The 16,180-nt window shown below is 45.8% G+C and overlaps 1 protein-coding gene and 1 long non-coding RNA gene across 14 annotated transcripts in view; one reads left to right on the forward strand and one right to left on the reverse strand.

Moving 5' to 3' along the window:
- The window catches only part of LOC310743807, a 45,801-nt gene that overhangs the window by 23,133 nt on the left and 6,488 nt on the right, over positions 1–16,180 (reverse strand). The gene's annotated exons all lie outside the window — the stretch shown is intronic.
- The window catches only part of UNC80 (unc-80 homolog, NALCN channel complex subunit), a 163,826-nt gene continuing 155,488 nt past the window's right edge, over positions 7,843–16,180 (forward strand). For 7 of the 13 annotated variants that reach the window (XM_083625474.1, XM_083625481.1, XM_083625483.1 and 4 more), the window contains exons 1-2: positions 7,843–8,375; positions 15,032–15,080. In XM_083625474.1, the coding sequence (XP_083481600.1) occupies positions 8,284–8,375; positions 15,032–15,080 (141 nt within the window). In that variant the 5' untranslated portion in view covers positions 7,843–8,283. The remainder of the gene's footprint in view (positions 8,376–15,031; positions 15,081–16,180) is intronic. The other 6 variants (XM_083625476.1, XM_083625482.1, XM_083625484.1 and 3 more) reach the window with 1 other exon arrangement.

Raw genomic sequence — 16,180 nt, forward strand, 5'->3', positions numbered from 1 at the left:
GCCTCCTGACCCCTGTGTGTTCAGCTCAGCCTGTTTACAGAACTGTTGCATATACAAACTATATGCAGGTAGGAACTGTGTGTAAGCAAGACCCTAGATTTTGCGGGACATCCAGATCACACTGAGAGAGTCTAAGACAGGGGTCTGCAACCTTTTTGAGCCATGGGCCACTCCACCGTCCCTCAGACCATGTGGTGGGCCGGACTATATTTGGGGTGTGTATGAACGAATTCCTGTGCCCCACAAATAACCCAGAGATGCATTTTAAATAAAAGCACACATTCTACTCATGTAAAAACACGCTGATTCCTGGACCATCCGTGGGCTGGATTAAGAAGGCGATTGGGCCACATCTGGCTCGTGGGCCTTAGGTTGCCTACCCCTGGTCTAAGAGCATATAATTTGTGCGCACACAGGTTCAGGTTTAGCTGAATTCACATCTTGTTTTAGCACACATTTAATTCAATTTCAGGGATGTGGGTGACACTGTGGGGAACACTATGGAGAAATGATATAGTACCTTACTTAAAGAGAATTATATGAAAATGAGTGGCTGGGGAAACTCAGCCAGATGGGCGGGGTATAAATAATAAATTATTATTATACTAGTTACAGAAAGGTAGCCGTGTTGGTCTGCCATAGTCAAAACAAAAAAAAAAAATTTCTTTCCAGTAGCACCTTAAAGACCAACTAAGTTAGTTCTTGGTATGAGCTTTCGTGTGCATGCACACTTCGTCAGATACCTGTAGGCGGTATTATACTGTAGGCGGTATTTAACACCGGTTAAATTGGGACGCGGGTGGAGCTGTGATCTAAACCACTGAGCCTAGGGCTTGTCGATTGGAAGGTCGGTGGTTCAAATCCCTGCGACGGGGTGAGCTGCTGTTGTTTGGTCCCAGCTCCTGCCAGCCTAGCAGTTCGAAAGCACGTCAAAGTGCAAGTAGATAAAGAGGCACCGCTCCGGCGGGAAAGTAAACGGCGTTTCCGTGTGCTGCTCTGATTTCACCAGAAGTGGCTTAGTCATGCTGGCCACATGACCCAGAAAAACTGTCTGCGGACAAACGACGGCTCCCTCGGCCAGTAAAGCGAGATGAGCGCCACAACCCCAGAGTCGTTCCCGACTGGAGTTAACTGTCAGGGGTCCTTTACCTTTAATTCAATTTCACACAGGGAAGTTTGCCTTCTGAAATGGGTGCTAAATGCAGTGAAGTGCAGCAGCACAGAGGACTGTGCCTGGCTTTGTAGCATTCTGTCTGCTGCTCCACCCCTAGTTACTGACTTGTTTCGCTGCTATGGAGGGAAGAGTTGAGCTATCCCTCAATGCATGGATGCAGTGTTTTGTGAGAACTTCTTGGGCTCTCGTTGAGAAAAGCAGATGGTTAATCTGGGCTCACAGTCTTGACAGTTTATTCATCCTGATAATTGTGTTGCTTCAATGAATTCAATAAATTATTTCCCCCTGTCTTTGGAGTAATTCTGTTTCTCTAAAGAAAAAATGCCCAGCTGTTTAAAAAGAAAACTGTGTTGCTTTTAAGCTGTGACACCATCTATTGTGTGTCATTTCACACCGGAAAATAAAGATTAATCACATGTGAGTAAGACCTGCAACAAAATGTTGCAGTATATCCTTCTTCCCTAATGCTCCTGTTCAGGATTGTAGCCAGCCATATGCTCCTCCCTATACACTGCAAGGGGCTCAAAAAGACCAGTCCATTCTCTCTGAATCCCCACCCCACCATTCCAGTTTTTCTTCTCCAAGTGATGCAACTTCCATGATTCCTGGAGGTAGTTGAGCATGCTTAGACTTTGGGAATGGGGGTTGCCCTTTTCGCTTTTATTATCTTTTAATTTTATACTTCTGCAAGTTTCTCAGCAGCCCTGTTTTGATTCTAATTGTGTCAGCACCAGAGTTTACTAGTAGATGGAATGAGATACCCACCCAGCCCCGTCATCACAAAGCACAATAACTTCAGAGATATGGCTACAGTTTCTATAATAATGATGACAATAATAATAATTAATGAAGATGACTATAAATATAAAAATTCCCAAACACTGGGTAGCAATCTGACCGTTATAGGGTGAAATTGAGACTTCTTATTATGGGCTGAAAGAAGACTCCATCTTTAGATTTATTTATTTTTTTCTGTTTCTGCCAAGTGGATTCTAGCAAGAAGTAGCCATTTTCTTGGCTAAAGTGAATATGACTTTTATTTATAAAGTTTTCCTACTGAATTGTCAAAATTGAAGTGAATATTTTTAATTTAAAAAATTCTCACAAAAACTGCAAATATTTGGTAAAATATATTTTTCATTTGAAGTTGCCTCTCTTGGATTGCTAATACAGAAGGCTATCTCACAACTGGTTAATGTGAGGAAGCCTTACAATCTGGGGGGGAAACCCGTGACTGGGGCTAGCAGAGCTCACTACAAAACACAATCAACCAAGCAAATCTGTTGGGGGGGGATAGTGAGCTGGTGATCTAGTCTGGGCCACTGAGAGAAGAATTAGGATCTTCTGCCTTCATGTGGAAATAAAATTTAAATTAACTAAAAGTTGTCACCCTTGATACGAGCGATGTATTTCATGAGTGTGAAGATAATGTGTGTCCCGTGGTGCTTATTCCCACCATTTAGTACTCACCTAAAGGCTACCCATAGACCAACCACATAGAGATATGTGTTTTCTATTAGAATCGGAAATCAATTTGAATGAAATGCCTCTTGTCTTATTTTGCTTTTGCTAACCAATTAAAAATATTTGTATACTGTGTCTAACCATTTCTGACACAGGCTCATTAATGTTGCTGAGTGCCACAGCTCTGGTCATTTTTGGTTGTTTCCACAGACATACATTGGGAAAAGTTTGATCTTCAAACAAAAAGACAAAAGACATCTCCTGGGATGCATACCCAGAAATTTAAGAAGTGATTTCACAAAAGCAAGGCAATTTTTGACCATTCCAGGCTGCCTTCTTTGTGCTTTCCAGAAACAGCTGAATACATTTTTGTTCTGACAAAACTTTTCCAACTTGCTCAATAGGTCCCTGCCATATAGATGTCCATTTTGTATTGTTTTAAACTTGCATTATGTTTGTGTGTTTGTTATGTTTGCACACTGTATTGTAACTTTTAAATATATATTTTATATATTGGGGGCATAGGTGGAAGGTGATTAATTGATTGGTTATAATGGCAGTGATAGATCTAGGAGGACCTCCAAACTCCACACCTGCTCTTTCAAGGAGAGTGCAATCCCATCGAGAGCAGCTGTACAACCCAATTGCCAGACCTGGGAACTGTCCACTGCTTCTTGTCAGCACTCCATCTTATAAAACCTCCTTGTCAGGACTCAACAATTTATTAGCTCTAATCCAGCCTATGATTGCATTCAGGCACCAGTTTAGGACATGTGCAGCTGCTCTTGATTCAGATGTTACAGAGTAATAATATTCATTCCATATAACAAATAATTCATGTATAGAGTGAGGCCTCGGACCATCGGCTGGGTGAGGACTGCAGGGCCTGCTCCCTTCCAGGGCCTTTTCCAACTGGCCCAGGGGGCGTGGCCCAGGCCCTCTCTCCCAGCTATAAAGGGACTCCTGCTGCGGGGAAGCCTCGGACCATCGGCTGGGTGAGGACTGCAGGGCCTGCTCCCTTCCAGGGCCTTTTCCAACTGGCCCAGGGGGCGTGGCCCAGGCCCTCTCTCCCAGCTATAAAGGGACTCCTGCTGCAGTGAGGCCTCGGACCATCGGCTGGGTGAGGACTGCAGGGCCTGCTCCATTCCAGGGCCTTTTCCAACTGGCCCAGGGGGCGTGGCCCAGGCCCTTTTTGGAACAAACTTTTTGGGAAGGGTGGGAAGTGTTCTGCCATTGCTTCCCTGTTCCAGGCGGTTAATGTGCTTTAAAATGTCCTCAAGCAGTCGGTGGCAATTTAAATTTTTATTTCTTTTTTCCCTTTTTTCCTTTGTTGGGGGTGGGTGGGATGGATATTTGGTTGGGGATTAATTTTATTATAATTGTTCTGTTCTTTTTTGTTTTTTGTTGTTTTATTGGTTCTGTATAGTTTGTGTTTTGTTTTTAAGGGGCGGGATCAGGGCTGCCTGGGAGTGGGGCCCCAGCCAACACGATGGCTGGGACAAGTTCCACTGGGACATCCGATCTCGGTGATCATGGGCAGGAGGCGGAGTTACGCTAAGACCAGACCATGTCATTACCGAGGAGGCAGGTTTAGTCGTTGTTTGAAGACTATCCCTGCCTCCGGTTCTGGCCTTGACCGGATGGATACTGGAATCAACAGGGGAAACCTACATGACCTGAAGGTGTTGCTGTGTAATGCCAGGTCAATGATGAATAAAACCACTGCCATCCACGACCTGATTGTGGATGGAGGATTTGACCTGGCATGTGTGACAGAGACCTGGTTGGAGGAAGCAGATGGGCCTGTCCTTGCCGCTGCTTGCCCACCAGGTTTCTCTTACGCACAGCAACCCAGGTCATGTGGGCGGGGAGGGGGGGTTGCAGCGATTTTTAGGAAGTCACTAGCTTGCACCAGGCGTCCTACTGGGAAGATCCAGTTTTCTGAGTGCATGTTCTGGAAGTTGGGCAATAGGGGCAGTACAGGATTCCTTTTGGTGTACCAGCCTCCCAGCTGCACCAAGGATTCCCTGTCTGAGCTGCTTCAGGTCGTGGCGGATTTTCTCCTGGAGACACCTAGTTTGGTTGTCCTAGGGGATTTTAACATCCATGCCGACACGACCTTACAAGGGGCCGCTCGGGACTTCGTGGAAAGCATGGCCTCCATGGGGCTGTCCCTGAATAGGTTTGGCCCAACTCATAGTCATGGACATGCCTTAGACCTGGTGTTCACCTCTAGTGACGTGGGTGATCTGACACTAAGTAAAAGTGAAACAAAAGAAGTGCCATGGTCAGATCACTTCCTGGTGCAACTGGACTTCTCCGCGACCCTTCCCCTCTGCAGGGAGGTGGGACCAATTCGGATGGTCCGCCCCCGCCACTTAATGGATCCAAATGGTTTCCAGAGAGTGGTAGGGGATGCTTTATCCCATGTTGATGGCCTTTCAGCTGATTCCCTGGTGGCCCGCTGGAATGCGGAGTTAACCAGGGCTATCGACTGTCTGGCTCCGAAGCGCCCTCTCCGATTGCATGGAGCCCGGACAGCCCCGTGGTTTTCTCCGGAGCTGAGGGCGATGAAACAATTGCTGAGACGGCTAGAGCGTCGGTGGCAAAAAACTCACTCCGAATCTGACCGGACACAGGTTAGAGCTCAACTTCGAGCCTACCAAGTGGCGATAGCGACGGCGAAGAAGACTTTCTTCACCGCCTCTATTGCATCTGCAGAAAATAGTAGCAGGAGACTCTTTCAGGTGGTTCGCAATTTAACGGAACCACCTTTACCACCGGGGCCTTGTAAAGACCCCAAGATCTCCTGCAACGATTTTGCAAAGTTTTTTGCAGATAAAATCACTCATATTCGGAAGGAGCTAGACACCACCGTGGGAGCAGGGCTGGGGCGGGAGAGTGCTAGAGCTCTGTCTGGTCAAGTTGCATGGAATCAATTTCAATCCGTTACCCCCGAGGATGTGGACAGGCTGCTTGGACGCGTGAAACCAACCACCTGTCTCCTTGATCCTTGCCCATCCTGGCTAATAAAAGCAAGCCGGGAAGGGCTGGGCGATGGGCTCTGCGGGGTGGTGAATGCTTCCCTCTGTGAGGGAACATTCCCAGATCCGCTGAAAGAGGCGGTCATTAAACCGCTTCTTAAAAAAGCATCTTTAGACCCGGCCAGTATGGCCAACTATCGCCCAGTCTCAAATCTTCCATTCTTGGGCAAGGTGATTGAGCGCGTGGTTGCTGAACAACTCCAGGCACGCCTGGAGGATGCGGACCATTTGGATCCCTTCCAATCAGGATTCAGGCCTCATCATGGGACTGAAACTGCCTTGGTTGCGCTGGTTGATGATCTCCGGCGAGCTAGGGACAAAGGTGAGAGTTGTTTCCTAGTTCTGCTGGATCTCTCAGCGGCCTTTGATACAATCGACCATAACATCCTTCTGGACCGTCTAGAGGGGCTGGGAGCTGGGGGCACTGTTATGCAGTGGTTTCGCTCCTTTCTCCTGGGCCGTGTCCAGAAAGTGGTGTTGGGGGATGAATGTTCAGACCCCTGGGCTCTCACTTGAGGGGTGCCTCAGGGTTCCGTCCCCTCCCCCATGCTTTTTAACATCTATATGAAGCCACTGGGAGAGATCATCAGGGGGTTTGGACTGGGTGTCCATCAATATGCAGATGATACCCAGCTCTACCTCTCTTTCAAATCAGAACCAGTGAAGGCGGTGAAGGTCCTGTGTGAGTGCCTGGAGGCAGTTGAAGGATGGATGGCGGCTAATGGATTGAGGTTGAATCCTGACAAGACAGAAGTACTGTTTTTGGGGGACAGGGGGCGGGCTGGTGTGGAGGACTCCCTGGTCCTGAATGGGGTAACTGTGCCCCTGAAGGACCAGGTGCGCAGCCTGGGAGTCATTTTGGACTCACAGCTGTCCATGGAGGCACAGGTCAATTCTGTGTCCAGGGCAGCTGTCTACCAACTCCACCTGGTACGCAGGCTGAGACCCTACCTGCCTGCGGACTGTCTCGCCAGAGTGGTGCATGCTCTGGTTATCTCCCGCTTGGACTACTGCAATGCGCTCTACGTGGGGCTACCTTTGAAGGTGACTCGGAAACTACAACTAATCCAGAATGCGGCAGCTAGACTGGTGACTGGGGGCGGCCGCCGAGACCACATAACACCGGTCTTGAAAGACCTACATTGGCTCCCAGTACGTTTCCGAGCACAATTCAAAGTGCTGGTGTTGACCTTTAAAGCCCTAAACGGCCTCGGCCCAGTATACCTGAAGGAGCGTCTCCACCCCCATCGTTCTGCCCGGATGCTGAGGTCCAGCGCCGAGGGCCTTCTGGCGGTTCCCTCATTGCGAGAAGCAAAGCTACAGGGAACCAGGCAGAGGGCCTTCTCGGTAGTGGCGCCTGCCCTGTGGAACGCCCTCCCATCGGATGTCAAAGCGATAAATAACTACCTGACATTCAGAAGACATCTTAAGGCAGCCCTGTTCAGGGAAGTTTTTAATCTGTGATATCTTAGTGTATTTTTGGTTTTCTATGGAAGCTGCCCAGAGTGGCTGGGGAAACGCAGCCAGATGGGCGGGGTACAAATAATAAATTATTATTATTATTATTATTATTATTATTATTATTATTATTATACTGTGTTATCTGTATGATGTTAGGCGCTCTGAGCCTGGCTTCTGCTGGGGAGGCGGTGTACAAATAAATTATCATTATTATTATTATTATTATTATTATTATTATTATTATTATTATTCAACTGTGCTTTTTAGTTGGATGGGAAATTCCTTAAACAGCCCTATAATGTGATCCAAACACCGAAATGAGGTGATTGCCCATTGAACTCATTAGAAACATCTTGAGCTAGAGAAAGTTGGAATCAATGGGACCTAAGTTAGGGCAAATCCAATTCAGTGTTTGAAGGATCTGAAACAGGAGAGTGCCCTCACCCTTCATGAACACCCTCTTTCCTAGACCCATTCTAAAAAAATAAAGTAAATAAAAAAGTGACTGCGACCCTGAAGGTAGCGAAGTCTTCCTTTGGAAGCAAGCACCTCCGATTGCTTCACAGTTCTAGTTTTCTGCATCTGATTTATTTCCCCTCTTTCGGAAAAAAATATGGTCGGATTGGCAGGTGGACGATTACCTTGCGACAATCTAGCAAGGGCTGGGAACTATTACTCACTGGAAATAAAGCGCGGGGGGGGAGCTTTGGGTCATGACGTGTTGGGTCTCTTTGCGGGATGAACTTAACAGTTTGTGGCTATAAGTAGGCGAGGGGGCGCCCAGATTGGGGGTCTGCTGTGTGCCCCGTGGCCCTGGGAGGCTGGCATCGGCGGGGTCGGCGCCTGGCAGCTTCGCCTGGTCCCCTTGGCATCTCGGGCTCACGTCGCTCCGCGCCGGTCGCTGTCCACGGGGGGAGGTGCTGAAAGGGAGAAGGACGCCGGCGCGCTGCGGGCATCCTCTTGTCCTTGGCTGCCGCCGCCTCCCCGCGAGCGGCGCTGATTTTCCTCCCCCCGCTGCTTGGCTGCTTCTGCCGCTTCTGCAGCCATTTTGCAACCAGCAGAGCCGGAGGCAGGGGCAGGCTGCCGGCGGAGCCGAGCGATGGGCTAGCAGCAGCTGTTGCGGGCAGGCGAGCCGGCACCATGGTGAAGAGGAAGAGCTCGGAAGGCCATGACCAGGAGAGCGGCCGAGGGGTCCCGCTGCCCATCCAGACCTTCCTATGGAGGCAAACCAGGTAAGAGAGAGTAGGGGGCGCTACCTGCGAAGCCTCGCTGGGGATGGAAAGGCTGGCGGCCCCCAAGCAAGTGCCTCCTCCTCCTGCAACAGCAAAAGGGAGCCGTGTGTGCGCCTGGCTGTATGGCGCTTGTTTCCAAGGGCTCGCCGTCAAATCAAGAGGGCTGAGGCTTTTTCCTTTTCTGATGAGAGTGCTGCGTGCTATAAGGGGTACTTCGCGCTTGTTTTTTAGAATTAAGGTGCTTCCACGTTTTCTCCCCCTCCCTGGCACCTGATGCCGTCCTCCAGCTGCAGTCAGACCCAAAGGCTTCACAGCAGCTCTGCCAGTCCCCTCGGTGAGCCACACTGGTCTGTAGAACCGGTTACATCAGTCGTTCCTGTGAGCAGCACAGTCCAGGAGAAGAAACCCCTGAAGCAAGCTATCAAACGTCAGAATGCATCTGCCTTTGAGCGGTGATGCTCTCCCACTGCCACCATGGCACAGCAACAAGCTTTTGCTTCAGAGTGTGGTGAATGCTGGGCTTGTGGAATAGGCTAGTTCACCAGCTATGGCTGTTCCTGTATAGAAATAAGCCTGGCTACAGTATACCCTGCTGTAGCAACCTCCAGGTTAGATGACTGTAATGCACTGGGGGGGGGGGGGCTGCCCTTAAAGACTGTTCAGAAGCTGCAGTTGTTGCAAAGGCGATGGTCAGTGTGTTGACCCGTGCAGCTGCTTGGAACCAGAGAACAATTCTGAAGAGTTTTTCACTGGCTGCCTACATGCTTCTGAGCCCAATTGAGGTTTTAGTGTTTATGTACAAAGTCCTGAATGACTTAGGACCCAGTTCTATGAAAGAATGCCTCTCAGCATTTTCCTGCTCAAGATTTAAGACCTACCAGCAAGGCTCTTCTTGTCATTCCATCACCAAGTGACACCTGTGATGCTTTAGCTCAGTGAGGAGCCTTTTTGGTGCTTGTACCCTGGGGGTGGAATGCTATTCCCTCTGAAGTACAGCACTATTTAGCTTCTGCTGCCAGATGTAAACCCATTTCTTCCTCCAGGCCTTTAGTGGAGCTGGGTGTTGACATGCTGAGCTACCTGGCATTGTTAGATGAAGCAAATTAAGTTATTCAGGTTGAGGTAGTTTTATTATTTTATTGTCTAATTTTATTGTATCTGTTTGTATTGGGTTGTAAAACCAATGGCACTTCTACTCAAAAGAGACCCTATGAAATTAATAAGTATTAATGATTAGACTTAGATTTAATAACTTTGGTGGGCTTACTCTTAGTATAACTAACATTGGATACAACTCATTGTATTTATTTGAACGTGACTCATCATGAGATTGCTTGCAGTGAAGGGAGGGCTATAAATATTATAATGAATTAATTCAATTTATAGCATGTTTAAGTCACTTTGCACAATTTTGTTGTTCACTACTTCACAGCATAACCTTACATTGAAATGGAATCCTGAAGACTTTCTGAGATAAAGCATGGAAAATGTCAGTTTACTATGATTTACACACAAACGAAATTATTTTTTTAAAGTACAATGAAATTAAAGCCATGCAACATCAGATGTAAATATATAAATATATAACTACAATTGGTATCACTTATACATCCCATTGCTTCCAGTCAGATAAATCTGATTCTGAACACATCGTTAAATAATCCATTAAAATCAATGAGATTGAAAGGTGTTTCACTTTGACTGGATAATGCTTAGTATATTTATGAATATAGTATAGAATATTTGATAACTTCAGAAAATTATTGTTTATTGTTTCATTTGCCTTTATAAGCTCAGACAAACAAAACAAAAAGCATCACTTTGCAATAGATATATTCAAAAGATCTCTTCCTCCACACCTTTAGTGGAGCTGGGAGTTGAGATACCGAGCCATCTGGAGTATATAATTATAGTCCATCAAAGACCTTCATAAATGGAATTGTTTGCATCTGGTGCTTAAAAAAAATATAGTGAAGGAGACTGGGGAACATCCCTAGAGAGAGTGTTATACAGACAGGGGCATCTTCCGTCCCCCCCCCCAAAAAAAACTGCCCCCAGGAAAAACCCCTCACCACCACTGAGAAAGGAGGCAAGACTTCAGAAAATGAAATTAACCAATGTCTTCATGTTCAATGAAGGTTCATGTTCATGGGGTTGTGCAGAGTTGTTAAGGCAGCAGAGAGCATTGTTGGCTGCCCACTCTCCACCTTAGAGCAGATTTATGCCACAAGGTGCCATAGGAAGGCACTGGACATAGTAAAAGATCCATCGCATCCTGGTCACTGTCTCTTCGAGCTCCTGCCGTCGGGACAGAGATACAGGACGATGAAGACAAGAACGAGCCGTCTTAAGAACAGCTTCTTCTCCAGAGCGATCTCGGCCCTGAATGGGAAGCCTGGACTTTGAAAGTCATCTAATCTTCCTTGCTGTACTATACTGTATTGTTTTAATTAGTGTTTTTATGGAGCAGTCAAGTAATTTCGTTGTCCCTGAGAGGGGGCAATGACAATAAAGATATTATTATTATTATTATTATTATTATTATTATTATTATTATTATTATCATGGCGGCGCAAGCACTTGCAGCGGCTCGGCACTCCGAAGACCGGTATTCAGTGATTTGTGTTTTATTTTTATTTGTGAACTTATTGCTGCTATGGACTGTGAATACTCAGGCACAAGAAATTTATAGTCGTCAAGAGCTCTTAAGTATCGGCAGAGGAGAAGGTTGCAGCCAGGAGGTCTCAACCTATAACATTCCAGCTGAGCTTATCAGAGAGCCTCCATATCTTGCACATTCTTGGGATACTCCCCTTGCTCTCCTTGCCAGAAAGAAAAGAAAACGGAGAGGGCGTAAGCAGAAGAGGGGTTGCAGGGCTGGACTACGAGTGAGGTTAGGTAAAAATCCCCACAAGCCTGCATTGCCAAGTCTCCTTGTATCAAATGTGAGATCCTTACCTAACAAGGTAGAGGAGTTGGAGCTTATTACCTCTCGGCAGAAAAGTATCCGGGACTGCTGTGTTATGGTCCTTTTAGAGACGTGGCTGGATCCCTCCTTTCCACAGGGACTTCTGCAGCTAGAAGGACGCTCAGTAATTAGAGCGGATAGAACCGCTGAATCCGGGAAGAGCAGAGGAGGAGGAATTTGCGTTTATATAAATAACAACTGGAGCTCGGACATCAAACAAATGGACACGCATTGCTCTCCTGACTTGGAGTACCTAGTGGTGAAGTGCCGCCCTTTTTATTTGCCACGTGAGTTTAATGTTGTTATAATAACAGCGGTGTATATACCTCCCGATGCAAACACTACTACAGCTATGGGCCACCTGCTAACTGCTATTAGCAAACAGCAGCGGGCCCACCCGGATGGAGCATTTGTGGTTGCTGGTGATTTTAACCGAGCCGATTTAAGGACTGTGCTTCCTAAGTTCCACCAGTATGTTGATTGTCCCACTAGGGGGGGAAATACCCTGGACCGAGTATATAGTAACATCATGCATGGATACAAGACCAAGCCCTTGCCCAATTTGGGGCAGTCAGACCACATATCTTTACTTATGATACCATCATATAGACCTCTCGTATGCAGAATTAGACCATCAACTAGAGAGATACGAGTGTGGCCAGTAGGTGCATCTGAGCAACTTCAAGATTGCTTTCGGAGCACCGAGTGGTCGCTTTTTGTGGAGAATAATGTGGACACATACGCTTCAACAGTACTGTTCTACGTTAAAAGCTGCATTGATGTTGTCACTACCACCAAACAAATACGGGTGTTCCCTAACAACAAGCCCTGGCTAAACAGGGATGTGTATCTTCTGTTAAAGGCAAGAAATGCTGCTTTTCATTCTGGTGATGCGCAACAGTATAGAGAAGCCAGAGCCAAATTGAAAAAGGGCATTAGGAATGCCAAAGCTATGTACTGCCGGAGGATTGAAAAACATTTTGAGAGCTCCGACCCTCGTCGAGTATGGCAAGGCCTGCGACAAATCACAGGGCAAAATATTAAAAACGAACTGGCCAGTAGCAGTGCGCACCTGGCTGATCAACTGAATCAATTTTTTAGTCGCTTTGAGGTGGGAACTGGAACTACCGTCACTACAGCATTGGCTACCAGCACATCATCAGAAACTACTACTGATAGACAACCATTTTTATTACAGACCTCTGACGTACAACGTGCCTTTCGGAGCATTAACATTAGGAAGGCAGCTGGACCGGATGGAATTATGGGACGGGTTATTAGGGACTGCGCTGCAGAATTAGCTGGGGTATTTACGGACATTTTTAACCTATCCCTGTTGCAGGGTTCTGTCCCTACCTGCCTGAAGACATCGATTATAGTGCCAGTCCCCAAGCAGTCAGTGGTGGTATCTCTCAATGACTATAGACCAATAGCTCTAACATCTGTTGTTATGAAATGTTTTGAGAGATTGGTGCTAGATCATATTAAGGCTGGTCTTCCATCCACTCTAGACCCGTTCCAGTTTGCATACAGAAGAAACAGATCTACTGATGATGCTATTTCCATCGCTGTCCATACTGTACTGAGTCATCTAGAACGACAGGGAACCTACGCAAGGCTGTTGTTTGTGGACTACAGTTCTGCCTTCAATACAATTCTGCCAGACAGGTTATTTCTTAAAATGACCAATTTGGGTATACATCAGAAGATCTGTCTGTGGGTAAGGAATTTCTTGACTGATAGGCCGCAGACAGTGAGAATGGGACCTTACTATTCTTCTACTCTAGTATTAAGCACAGGAGCCCCTCAGGGATGTGTGCTAAGTCCCTTTCTCTATTCCCTGTACACATTTGATTGCACCCCACTGTATAAGTCCAACACAATCATCAAATTTGCGGATGATACAACAGTGGTGGGGCTCATTAGTGAGAACAATGAGACTGCTTATAGGAAAGAAGTACAGGGGTTAATTCAATGGTGTAAAGAAAACAATCTTATGCTTAACACCAAAAAAACCAAAGAACTCATAATTGACTTTAGGAGAAAGAAAAGTGTATTTTTACCATTGTACATAAATGGCGAGGAGGTGGAGAGGGTTGGTAGTTTTAAATACCTGGGCATTTATATCTCTGAGGACCTCTCATGGACTGCAAATATTAATATGGTTGTGAGGAAGGTGCAGGGGAGGTTGTATTTCCTGAGAATGCTCAGGGGACTGAATCTATCTCAGCACCTACTTCTGTCCTATTATCACAGTACCATCGAGAGTGTCTTAACCTATAGTGTATTATCGTGGTATGGGAGCAGCTCCGAAACGGATAAAAAAGCTTTACAGAGAATAATTAAAATTGCCCAGAATGTTATTGGGCTCCAACTACCAACCCTGGATGAGATCTTCACGTCTCGCACTTTGAAGAAGTCACACAATATCCTGAGAGATCCCACCCATCCTGCTCACAACTTCTTTGAACTGTTGCCTTCGGGCAGAAGATATAGGACAATGAAAACACGAACCACACGCCTTCTGAATAGTTTCTATCCAAGAGCTCTGATTGCACTAAATAATGATCTCAGGGCCAGTTGCAAGAAATAGCAAGCAGGGAGTAGGAAGGAATGAGATAGGTTTTAGGTTATGTTATGCCTTTAAATAGGTTATGTTATATTCTGGATTATGTTATGTTTTATAGATTATGTCTGAATAGGATGAGAGTGTTGGAGATACGTGTAAATGTGTATGTGAACCCGGTCTTTGGGGGGGTGTTTGATTTTCGTTGTTGTGTATACTGTGTATATACGGACAATGACAATAAATTTATCTAAATCTAAATCTAAATCTAAATCAAGAAGTTGGTGCTTCAGCTACCTGGGCCTCAGGCATTAAATGAGGCAAGGGGCTGTATTGTGTGAGTTTGGAAAGGGGACATTTTTGGTATCATCTCACACTATAACTCATTTGACATTTTTCAATTAAGTTTGTTCAAGTGTTGCATTATCTTCTTCTCGCATGAAAACAATATTGACTTCTTTATTATTGGACTGATCCTACAGAGCAGGCCATGCCTTAGGCATGTAGAGGAGAGTTTACAATGGCTTCCACCTCACATTAGATCCCAGTACTAGTCACCTTTCCTTGCGCCTGCATTGCCACAGCATCCTAAACCAGCCTTCCGCAGACTGGTGCCCTCCATATGCTGGCTGGGGCTGATGGGAGTTGTAGTCCAAAAACTTAAAGAAGATGGCAGCTTGGGGAAGGCTGTCATAAACATTTCCCAGGCCTGCTGGATGACTGTTATGAGTGGGTTACCACTGCTGTCCACTCACCTACACTGCACATATTTACCCTGAGACTCCCAAAATTGAAGCCTCTGATTGAATGGGTCTCCCTTGCTTTTCTTTAGCGTCAGCCCACCCCACCCTGACATGTACCATGTACTGTTGGGAAAGGGAAATCCCTCTGTCTCTAGTACTTACTGTAGCCCCTGCAGAAATCTCTCAGATGCAGCCACATGGGGCTATTTGTCAGCTTTGTAACATGCAGTTTCCTTGGGACCTTGGCGTGTGATTTATTTATATAGCCACAGTGTCGTAAGTAATTATGCCATTGTAACCTTCATTGTAATTCAGCATGTTTAATTGTGTTATGTACCTATGACCATTCCTTTGACAAGCTTCTTTTTTCTCCCCTCAGTGCATTTTTGAGGCCCAAACTGGGAAAACAATATGAAGCTTCATGTGTGGTATGTGACTTTCAATTTATATATATATATATATATATACACGGATTTGCATGCATTTCCTTAATTTTTGTAAAGGAAACTGGCAGACTTTTGTTAAGCTCAATGGCCCAAATGTAGCACTTGCCTTACCATGGCAAAAGTAGCTAAGTACAAACCAATATTACTATATATAAATTTATTATCATGATTTACACTGTTAGCTGTTTTATACAAAAAAAGTTTCCATTATTATGTACTGGCAAAATCAATATAATTCTGACAGATGAGATTCTGAGCATGAAGATTGCAGAGGGTGTGTGCTCATATCCATTGCAGAATCCCTGTCAGTAAGGCTGGTACACAGGTGTTATAACATCAGGAAGAACCTTCTGGCAGTAAAAGCAGTTTGGCAGTGGCACAGCCCCCTAGGAATGCGGTGGACTCTCCTTCAGTGGAGGTTTTATGGCTGGATGGCCATCTGTCAAGGATGCTATGGTTGAGATTCCTGCAGTTCAGCGGGTTGCACTAGACGACTCTTGAGGTCCTTCCCAACTCTACAATTTTATGATTTAATGAACTCAGTTGTTCTTGAAGCCTTTTGGTTCTGGCTTTTGCTAATATAGGATACCAGCACCTCATGTCAATCACATATCACTGATGCAGATGGTTATGCCTTGTTGTGTTTGCTGGACCTCATCAGACATACTATGAATGATGCCCTCTAGCTTAATGCATGCTCTTCTGTTCAGTTGGCACAGCTACAAATGCTACTTCAAAGAAATATGACCCATTTCTTTTCAGGCTTCTAGCATATGACCTTGATTTACTGAATCACTCCTGCAGAGCAAATAAATCATTTACTGCTCATGCTTTATATATCATGTGAAGAAAACACTATTTTCCTCACTTTCTCAAAGTTCTTGAATTCTGACAGGTACAAGCAGAAAATTCACAACTGTTGCTATGCTATACTGTTTCACACAGCTGAAATGTGGGGTTGTGGGAATTAATGTTTCAATGCACTCTTCCATATCAAACACTCCTCCCCAAGCATGTCAGGACAAAGCATCCCAGTTAGCTTCCCTTGTAGAGGATTTTGTTTCGGTCTGCATTTTTGAGCA

This window comes from Podarcis filfolensis, assembly GCF_964270895.1.
Source record: "Podarcis filfolensis genome assembly, chromosome: 1".
NCBI classification, from domain to species: domain Eukaryota; kingdom Metazoa; phylum Chordata; class Lepidosauria; order Squamata; family Lacertidae; genus Podarcis; species Podarcis filfolensis.